At 34.9% G+C, this 12831-nt stretch overlaps 1 protein-coding gene across 1 annotated transcript in view; it reads left to right on the top strand.

Moving 5' to 3' along the window:
• Positions 1-12831, top strand: part of plod1a (procollagen-lysine, 2-oxoglutarate 5-dioxygenase 1a) — a 30896-nt gene that overhangs the window by 7233 nt on the left and 10832 nt on the right. Inside the window, 8 exon segments of the mRNA XM_029449095.1 lie at positions 291-354; positions 8941-9038; positions 9622-9723; positions 9856-9987; positions 10652-10773; positions 11781-11885; positions 12027-12099; positions 12101-12153. Of these exon segments, the coding sequence (XP_029304955.1) occupies positions 291-354; positions 8941-9038; positions 9622-9723; positions 9856-9987; positions 10652-10773; positions 11781-11885; positions 12027-12099; positions 12101-12153 (749 nt within the window).

Genomic DNA, 12831 nt, shown 5'->3' with positions numbered 1-12831 from the left:
TCTGATAGAAACACTATTTTCTCATTGTTCCACTTCCAGTTTTTTGAGTGCTGTTGAGTGGCTGTGTAGCTCAGTGGGTATAATAACTCACCTTTCCTGGAAGTGTTGAGTTTTATTTATGGTAGTTTAACAGTAAACAAAAGACCCAGCAGTATAGAAGTGCCTGTAATGGTAATGATAATAATAGGTAATAATGACCTGCAGATATTATTTGAGAGTTTAGTCTGGAAATGTATGTTATTAGATATGATTGCAACATATACAATGAAAACTGTGTTTTCATGTTTCAGAAATCCATAAATATCACAGTGGACAGCAAATGCAGATTGTTCCAGAACCTTCATGGAGCCCTCGGTGAGTCCAACACATAGAGATGTGTTATGTTAGAAATGTCACTGTCTTATTAATATATAATAAAATAAAATGTTATGTGAACCTTTCTTAAAATAACGGAAAGGTTTCTTATCATCCAGAAGACCACTTCCTGCCATTGACCTCTCGTGACAGTACCCAGCATCCTGTATTAGTGTACGCGATATGATATTACCCATTGATCAGTAACTGTTTAAAGTATGCTACAGACTTTATTACTCATTGATCAGTAACTGTTTAAAGTATGCTACAGACTTTATTACTCATTGATCAGTAACTGTTTAAAGTATGCTACAGACTTTTAGAACCAATATCAAAATGACACCCAGCCTTTTCATATGTTGGTGATTCATTTGATTTCCCTCATTTAATATTTATACAAGATGTTTTACTTGGTGACTCTTATTCTTAGTAATCACACAGTAGTGTGCATTAACACATCATAATCACAGTACACTGCTGATGTAAACTAAACAGTGTTTTTAAAGTCAAATGCTTTTTTCTTTCAGTGATATTTTTGCTGTTTGACAGTCACAGCATTGTGTATGTTTTGTAGCTGCTTATATAATGACATATCGTCTCACCAGCTACACCTCTTTCAGAACACTTGTTGGGTTAACTTCTCCTGCAGCTCCTCGCTTTGCTTCTTTCTCAGTCTGATCAGTAATTTGAACACCGCTGATACAATATGTTATTAAGATACCGTAAAATATACCTATAATATACCTAAAGCTTCCAGAGCACGAGGGCTTTACAGTTGCAGTACTTTAGGCAGAGCTGCATGTTTAGACAGGAGCTGAACTCTCCGCACTGTCTGCAGCATTTTTTCTGTCTGACACCAACTCAGGAATGTGTTGGTTCACTGAGAGACGGACGTGACAACATCATGCAAGCTCTTCTATTCCCTGCTGCTTGCCTCGTCTCTTGTTCAACTGTAGAAGAAGAGCCATACGTGTGACGTATACACAGATATCTATAATTACAAACCAAGAACAGGATGTGAAAAGTGTGTTTTAAATATCGCGGCAGTACTAGTTTGTATGTGACTTCTTTTGAAATACATTTAACCACATACACGATCATAAACAAAGATCAGACTTCATGAAGTAATTGTAAACATGACATAATAATACAACACATTACATGATGTAACAACACATTACATGATGTAACAACACATTACATGATGTAACAACACATTACAGGATGTAAAAACACATTACAAGATTACAGGATGTAACAACACATTACATGATGTAACAACACATTACGGGATGTAACAACACATTACATGATGTAACAACACATTACATGATGTAACAACACATTGCAGGATGTAACAACACATTAAAGGATATAAAAACACATTACAGGATGTAACAACACACAGTACATGATGTAACAACACATTACAGGGTGTAACAACACATTAAATGATGTAACAACACTTTACATGATGTAACAACACATTACAGGATGTAACAACACATTACAGGATGTAACAACACATTACTTGATGTAACAACACATTACATGATGTAACAACACGTTACATGATGTAACAACACATTACATGATGTAACAACACATTACAGGATGTAACAACACATTACAGGATGTAAAAACACATTACAAGATTACAGGATGTAACAACACATTACATGATGTAACAACACATTACGGGATGTAACAATACATTACATGATGTAACAACACATTACATGATGTAACAACACATTACAGGATGTAACAACAGATTAAAGGATGTAAAAACACATTACAGGATGTAACAACACATTACATGATGTAACAACACATTACAGGGTGTAACAACACATTAAATGATGTAACAACACTTTACATGATGTAACAACACATTACATGACATAACAACAGATTACAGAATGTAACAACACATTACTTGATGTAACAACACATTACAGGATGTAACAACACATTACTTGATGCAACAACACATTACAGGATGTAACAACACATTACAGGATTTAAAAACACATTACAGAATGTAAAAACACATTACTTGATGTAACAACACATTACAGGATGTAACAACAAATTACATGATTTAAAAACACATTACAAGATTACAGGATGTAACAACACATTACATGATGTAACAACACATTACGGGATGTAACAACACATTACATGATGTAACAACACATTACATGATGTAACAACACATTACAGGATGTAACAACACATTAAAGGATATAAAAACACATTACTTGATGTAACAACACATTACTTGATGTAACAACACATTACATGATGTAACAACACGTTACATGATGTAACAACACATTACATGATGTAACAACACATTACAGGATGTAACAACACATTACAGGATGTAAAAACACATTACAAGATTACAGGATGTAACAACACATTACATGATGTAACAACACATTACGGGATGTAACAATACATTACATGATGTAACAACACATTACATGATGTAACAACACATTACAGGATGTAACAACACATTACATGATGTAACAACACATTACAGGATGTAACAACACATTACATGATGTAACAACACATTACAGGGTGTAACAACACATTACTTGATGCAACAACACATTACAGGATGTAACAACACATTACAGGATTTAAAAACACATTACAGAATGTAAAAACACATTACTTGATGTAACAACACATTACAGGATGTAACAACAAATTACATGATTTAAAAACACATTACAGAATGTAACAACACATTACAGGATGTAACAACACATTACATGATGTAACAACACATTACAGGATGTAACAAGACATTACATGATGTAACAACAAATTACATGATGTAACAACAAATTATATGATTTAACAACACATTCCATGATGTAACAACACATTACAGGATGTAACAACACATTACATGATGTAACAACACATTACAGGATGTAACAAGACATTACATGATGTAACAACACATTAAAGGATATAAAACACATTACAGGATGTAACAACACACAGTACATGATGTAACAACACATTACAGGGTGTAACAACACATTAAATGATGTAACAACACTTTACATGATGTAACAACACATTACAGGATGTAACAACACATTACAGGATGTAACAACACATTACTTGATGTAACAACACATTACATGATGTAACAACACGTTACATGATGTAACAACACATTACATGATGTAACAACACATTACAGGATGTAACAACACATTACAGGATGTAAAAACACATTACAAGATTACAGGATGTAACAACACATTACATGATGTAACAACACATTACGGGATGTAACAATACATTACATGATGTAACAACACATTACATGATGTAACAACACATTACAGGATGTAACAACAGATTAAAGGATGTAAAAACACATTACAGGATGTAACAACACATTACATGATGTAACAACACATTACAGGGTGTAACAACACATTAAATGATGTAACAACACTTTACATGATGTAACAACACATTACATGACATAACAACAGATTACAGAATGTAACAACACATTACTTGATGTAACAACACATTACAGGATGTAACAACACATTACATGACATAACAACAGATTACAGAATGTAACAACACATTACTTGATGTAACAACACATTACAGGATGTAACAACACATTACTTGATGCAACAACACATTACAGGATGTAACAACACATTACAGGATTTAAAAACACATTACAGAATGTAAAAACACATTACTTGATGTAACAACACATTACAGGATGTAACAACAAATTACATGATTTAAAAACACATTACAAGATTACAGGATTGTAACAACACATTACATGATGTAACAACACATTACATGATGTAACAACACATTACAGGATGTAACAACACATTAAAGGATATAAAAACACATTACAGGATGTAACAACACACATTACATGATGTAACAACACATTACAGGGTGTAACAACACATTAAATGATGTAACAACACTTTACATGATGTAACAACACATTACAGGATGTAACAACACATTACAGGATGTAACAACACATTACTTGATGTAACAACACATTACATGATGTAACAACACGTTACATGATGTAACAACACATTACATGATGTAACAACACATTACAGGATGTAACAACACATTACAGGATGTAAAAACACATTACAAGATTACAGGATGTAACAACACATTACATGATGTAACAACACATTACGGGATGTAACAATACATTACATGATGTAACAACACATTACATGATGTAACAACACATTACAGGATGTAACAACACATTACATGATGTAACAACACATTACAGGATGTAACAACACATTACATGATGTAACAACACATTACAGGGTGTAACAACACATTAAATGATGTAACAACACTTTACATGATGTAACAACACATTACATGACATAACAACAGATTACAGAATGTAACAACACATTACTTGATGTAACAACACATTACAGGATGTAACAACACATTACATGACATAACAACAGATTACAGAATGTAACAACACATTACTTGATGTAACAACACATTACAGGATGTAACAACACATTACTTGATGCAACAACACATTACAGGATGTAACAACACATTACAGGATGTAACAACACATTACAGGATTTAAAAACACATTACAGAATGTAAAAACACATTACTTGATGTAACAACACATTACAGGATGTAACAACAAATTACATGATTTAAAAACACATTACAGAATGTAACAACACATTACAGGATGTAACAACACATTACATGATGTAACAACACATTACAGGATGTAACAAGACATTACATGATGTAACAACAAATTACATGATGTAACAACAAATTATATGATTTAACAACACATTCCATGATGTAACAACACATTACAGGATGTAACAACACATTACATGATGTAACAACACATTACAGGATGTAACAAGACATTACATGATGTAACAACACATTACATGATGTAACAACACATTACATGATGTAACAACACATTACAGGATGTAACAAGACATTACATGATGTAACAACACATTACATGATGTAACAACACATTACATGATGTAACAACACATTACAGGATGTAAAAACACATTACAAGATTACAGGATGTAACAAACACATTACATGATGTAACAACACATTACGGGATGTAACAACACATTACATGATGTAACAACACATTACATGATGTAACAACACATTGCAGGATGTAACAACACATTAAAGGATATAAAAACACATTACAGGATGTAACAACACACAGTACATGATGTAACAACACATTACAGGGTGTAACAACACATTAAATGATGTAACAACACTTTACATGATGTAACAACACATTACAGGATGTAACAACACATTACAGGATGTAACAACACATTACTTGATGTAACAACACATTACATGATGTAACAACACGTTACATGATGTAACAACACATTACATGATGTAACAACACATTACAGGATGTAACAACACATTACAGGATGTAAAAACACATTACAAGATTACAGGATGTAACAACACATTACATGATGTAACAACACATTACGGGATGTAACAATACATTACATGATGTAACAACACATTACATGATGTAACAACACATTACAGGATGTAACAACAGATTAAAGGATGTAAAAACACATTACAGGATGTAACAACACATTACATGATGTAACAACACATTACAGGGTGTAACAACACATTAAATGATGTAACAACACTTTACATGATGTAACAACACATTACATGACATAACAACAGATTACAGAATGTAACAACACATTACTTGATGTAACAACACATTACAGGATGTAACAACACATTACATGACATAACAACAGATTACAGAATGTAACAACACATTACTTGATGTAACAACACATTACAGGATGTAACAACACATTACTTGATGCAACAACACATTACAGGATGTAACAACACATTACAGGATTTAAAAACACATTACAGAATGTAAAAACACATTACTTGATGTAACAACACATTACAGGATGTAACAACAAATTACATGATTTAAAAACACATTACAAGATTACAGGATGTAACAACACATTACATGATGTAACAACACATTACGGGATGTAACAACACATTACATGATGTAACAACACATTACATGATGTAACAACACATTACATGATGTAACAACACATTACAGGATGTAACAACACATTAAAGGATATAAAAACACATTACAGGATGTAACAACACACATTACATGATGTAACAACACATTACAGGGTGTAACAACACATTAAATGATGTAACAACACTTTACATGATGTAACAACACATTACAGGATGTAACAACACATTACAGGATGTAACAACACATTACTTGATGTAACAACACATTACATGATGTAACAACACGTTACATGATGTAACAACACATTACATGATGTAACAACACATTACAGGATGTAACAACACATTACAGGATGTAAAAACACATTACAAGATTACAGGATGTAACAACACATTACATGATGTAACAACACATTACGGGATGTAACAATACATTACATGATGTAACAACACATTACATGATGTAACAACACATTACAGGATGTAACAACACATTACATGATGTAACAACACATTACAGGATGTAACAACACATTACATGATGTAACAACACATTACAGGGTGTAACAACACATTAAATGATGTAACAACACTTTACATGATGTAACAACACATTACATGACATAACAACAGATTACAGAATGTAACAACACATTACTTGATGTAACAACACATTACAGGATGTAACAACACATTACATGACATAACAACAGATTACAGAATGTAACAACACATTACTTGATGTAACAACACATTACAGGATGTAACAACACATTACTTGATGCAACAACACATTACAGGATGTAACAACACATTACAGGATTTAAAAACACATTACAGAATGTAAAAACACATTACTTGATGTAACAACACATTACAGGATGTAACAACACATTACATGATGTAACAACACATTACAGGATGTAACAAGACATTACATGATGTAACAACAAATTACATGATGTAACAACAAATTATATGATTTAACAACACATTCCATGATGTAACAACACATTACATGATGTAACAACACATTACAGGATGTAACAAGACATTACATGATGTAACAACAAATTACATGATGTAACAACAAATTATATGATTTAACAACACATTCCATGATGTAACAACACATTACAGGATGTAACAACACATTACATGATGTAACAACACATTACAGGATGTAACAAGACATTACATGATGTAACAACACATTACACGATGTAACAACACATTACAGGATGTAACAAGACATTACATGATGTAACAACACATTACAGGATGTAACAAGACATTACATGATGTAACAACACATTACAGGATGTAACAAGACATTACATGATGTAACAACACATTACAGATGTAACAACACATTACATGATGTAACAACACATTACAGGATGTAACAACACATTACAGGATGTAACAACACATTACAGGATGTAACAAGACATTACATGATGTAACAACAAATGACTTGATGTAACAACACATTACATGATGTAACAACACGTTACATGATGTAACAACACATTACATGATGTAACAACACATTACAGGATGTAACAACACATTACAGGATGTAAAAACACATTACAAGATTACAGGATGTAACAACACATTCCATGATGTAACAACACATTACAGGATGTAACAACACATTACATGATGTAACAACACATTACAGGATGTAACAAGACATTACATGATGTAACAACACATTACATGATGTAACAACACATTACAGGATGTAACAAGACATTACATGATGTAACAAGACATTACAGGATGTAACAAGACATTACATGATGTAACAACACATTACAGGATGTAACAACACATTACAGGATGTAACAACACATTACAGGATGTAACAACACATTACATGATGTAACAACACATTACAGGATGTAACAACACATTACATGATGTAACAACACATTACAGGATGTAACAACACATTACAGGATGTAACAACACATTACATGATGTAACAACACATTACAGGATGTAACAAGACATTACATGATGTAACAACAAATTACATGATGTAACAACAAATTACATGATGTAACAACACATTACAGGATGTAACAACACATTACAGGATGTAACAACACATTACATGATGTAACAACACATTACAGGATGTAACAACACATTACATGATGTAACAACACATTACATGATGTAACAACACATTACATTATGTAACAACACATTACAGGATGCAACAACACATTACAGGATGTAACAACACATTACAGGATGTAACAACACATTACAGGATGTAACAACACATTACATGTTGCTGCTAAATGAACTCAAAACTCAATCCTGTTATAACAACTTTATTTCCTGTGTGTGTGTGTGTGTGTGTGTGTGTGTGTGTGTGTGTGTGTGTGTGTGTGTGTGTGTTTCCAGACGATGTGGTTCTGAAGTTTGAGGATGGACGTGTACGAGCCAGAAATGTGCTATATGACACGCTGCCTGTCGTCATCCATGGGAACGGACCCACAAAGGTACGGACCTATCACACCACTCACTAAACACAGCAGCCCCATGGAGCCGACCACCAGAGGAGCTTTGGGGAAGATCAGCAGTTGAAGATGCATACTCAACACATCATCCATCAACGAGCAGCTGGATCAGGCTCTTCTGAATGAGAAGGATTAAGGATGACAAATTCATTATACAGCCTGTCAGTGTGCTCCTGGTCACGCTGTGAAATATGTTTCAACAGCAGATAAACACATTTCACACACCTGGAATCTAATTGCATGTTGTTTCTGCTAAGTCCTGTGCTTCCTGCCTTGTCAGTGCATATACCGGTCACAATGTGCTTCTCTGTCTGTGCACACAGTATACAGCCAATTTAAATCATTCCATTTGAAACGTTCTAGTCTTGTAGCGGACCGTGGCTTGCTGAATGAGAAGCTAAACAGTCAGTCAGTCTTATTTGATGTAAATCTTGTGCTCATTATTCTTCTACACCACTGCTGACAAAGCATTTTTTATTCTTCTTGCCAAAAACAAAAATCGATTGTGTATCGAAGTTTTTGTAAATGTTGTTAAGACTTTAACTACTGGATATTTCTTTTCCAGCTGCAGATCAACTATCTGGGTAACTACATCCCCAACACGTGGACGTTTGAGACAGGATGCACAGAGTGTCACGAGGGACTCCTCCCACTCGCAGCTCTTAAGGTCAGTTCACTTTGTACAAGATTTCCCACTGCATTTAATCAATATTAAGAATTATTTGAACTGTTTTGTTCTATCAGCATGTGGTGCCAAATACAAGTAATAAGCCCTTTCTCCTGTTTGTTTTTCAAACAGGAGAGTGAATACCCGCTGGTGCTCGTCGGCATTTTCGTTCAGCAGCCCACCCCTTTTGTGACAGTGTTCTTTGAACGCCTACTGAAGCTCCAGTACCCCAAGAACAGACTCAAACTCTTCATTCACAACCAGGTAACAGGAGAACATTTAACGCATCAACGCTATCTCATATCTTACTGTTGAATCCAGAAAAGTGGTTTTCCTGAAACTAGTTTGGCTTATTTGTAGCTAATAGTTCAATTCATATTCTATTGTTTCTGCATGTTGCACTTCTGTTTGGCTTATTTGAAGCTATTGTTCTGCACTTAAAGGATTTCACCTGTTTGAAGCTGATTCAAGATGCTTGCTGTTCGTAGATGTATCCTCATGATTGTTTGCACTTATTGTAAGTCGCTTTGGACTGAAGCGTCAGCTAATTGAGCTGTAATAATGTAATGTAACTGCAGAATAACGTCACCTGAAAGCAAGCCTATATAAAAAAAGTACAAGGCAGAAGACACTTGGTGAAAAGCAAGAAAAAAAAGGCCGAAGGGGATTTTAATGCATCCATTATGCCTCTGAAAAGAAAAATGCAAGAGCTCTTCATCACAATGAAAGCCCTTTGCTATCGCAGCCTCCCAAAGCAAACACAGTTGACTCATATAAAAATCTTGTACATAAGGTTGTACATAATAACATTGCTCTTCTGTTGCTAACTATCAGGTCTGCTTATTGAGTGCTGCTTTCAGTGTCAACAGTAACTTAGCTCTCGCTCGGCACCTCCTTTTCTATCCATTTGTTTCTTCTCTCACTGAAGGAAGCTCATCATGAGCGTCAGATCAGCGGTTTCCTGCAGAACCACGGGAGCCTCTATCAGGATGTCAAGTTGATCGCTCCTAAAGAGGAGATGGAGCGAGCTGCCTCCCACAACCTGGCCTTGTGAGTTCTATGGTACTAGTTCATGGCGTGACACATCTGGACTTTAAAATAGTTGCACTAAATCATATGTGGTCTCCTTAGAATACATGCTTTAACTTAAAGTCAAACCTCACTTTTAGTTTAAAGAAATATAAATGAAAGTTATATGATTGTCTATATTTTCAAAAGAGGATAAATCTATTTTTGGACATATTTGTGGAAACAGTGTTTCAGCCTCAAGCCTCTCAGTGGGCGTTTCCCATGGCAGGGTTTGACTGACAGCTATGTCATATTATTATTATTGCTTATTTATATATATTTCCAAGAAATGTATAACCACATCTCTGGTAAACATAAGATTTAAAGTGGTGCTTTTACTTGATTGTTTGTGGAGATACTCAGGTGTCGACTGAGAAGTTCTTCAGTCGAGGACAGCCATAGTTACATTTGTATCTTACCTTTCAGGCTATTCAAATGAAAAACATAGAACAAAGTGCTATTGTTGCCCACCCACACAGATATTGCACCAATCATACTGCAGTATTTACATCATCAATTGTTACCAAACTCACACCCACTGGAGAACAAATCGTAGCATTTCAATTTCTTCTTTTTGGTAAATACAATTTCAACAAAATAAGTAAACAATTGAAAATAAACACTGTGTACATTAATTTCTTAGCAAAGAAAATCATTTTGATTTCAGTTGGACTTATTGATAATAGGTTTTGTGCACACTGGAGTTTGACTTCCTTAGTAACCACATTATCCATTGAGCAGTCTACACAAGCGAGCAGGCAGCAGTGTGGCATCATCACATCACAGGTCATTCAGCCAGAGCGACTTACACTGAACTAACTATGGTGTTGATCCCACAGCCTTCCAGTGTTCTGTTTGGAAGCTGTACCACCAGGCCATCACCACCATCATGGTGTTGGAGTACCTGCCAATACATGTGATGTTTGACAAGCATATGCAGAGTGTGTGCCAGCAGCATTCACACAATGTACGCCTCTCCTTCCTTTCAGGGATATATGCCGGAAGGACGAGGACTGTGACTATTTCTTCACCTTGGACATTGAAGTGGTCTTAAAGAACGAGAACACACTTAAAATTCTCATCGAACAAAACCTGCAAGTATATTTATATTATATTAAATTATAAACACTTATCTTGTGCTGGCTAATGGGACTGCTGCGGGCACAACGACGCAAGTGCACAAGTTACGTTTCCAGTAGATGAAGAAATATAGTAACGCTTTAATTGTGTTTTAGGCCCATTGTGGCACCGATGATAACTCGTGCTGGTCGACTGTGGAGCAACTTCTGGGGAGCCCTCAGTGCAGAGGGGCTACTACGCCAGGTCTGAGGACTACGTGGACATAGTTCAAGGACGCAGAGTGTAAGTTGCTTAAATGTTTCATAACAATATATTATATTATATTATATAGACCAAAGACCTCACATAAAGCAGTCCGGCAACTTTGCAGATACGCACCAAGTCAAAGCAAATCAACCCATCGGGTTACCAACACTGCATAACAATCGAGCGTGTCGATTACAATTGAGTACGTAGAGAGATGAATGTTGGAAATATCTTTTTTATTATTGTTTTCCAAAATTATATGATGTGGTTCGTTTCACTGGGCATTAGCAAAATATCAATTCTATTGAACTTATAACTCGTAATTATAGCTCACATACTCATTTGCTAAATATTTTCAACTGCTTCTGCTTTCAGTTTATTTGGTCACTGAGTTACTGTTAAATCTAACACTTTTACATCACATGACATCACAGGTCATTTAGCAGACGCTCTTATCCAGAGAGACGTACAGTGAACTAACTACAGGGACAGTCTCTCTGGAGCAGCTCAGGGTTAAGTGCCTTGCTCAGGGGCACAATAGTGGCAGCCCTGGTGTTGAACTCACAACCATCTGGTGTTGTGTTTGGAAGCCGTACCACTAGACCACCACCACCCCAACAATTCCTTCATGCATTTGAAAATAAAGGCCCAACATGAAAGGGAGGATCCTTTGAGGCTCTGTTGTTGTGCTGATACAGAACATGGACATTAAAC

Source organism: Cottoperca gobio, chromosome 2 (genome assembly GCF_900634415.1).
Source record: "Cottoperca gobio chromosome 2, fCotGob3.1, whole genome shotgun sequence".
Taxonomy (NCBI): Eukaryota; Metazoa; Chordata; class Actinopteri; order Perciformes; family Bovichtidae; genus Cottoperca; species Cottoperca gobio.
This window is presented reverse-complemented; position numbering and strand designations above follow the sequence as displayed.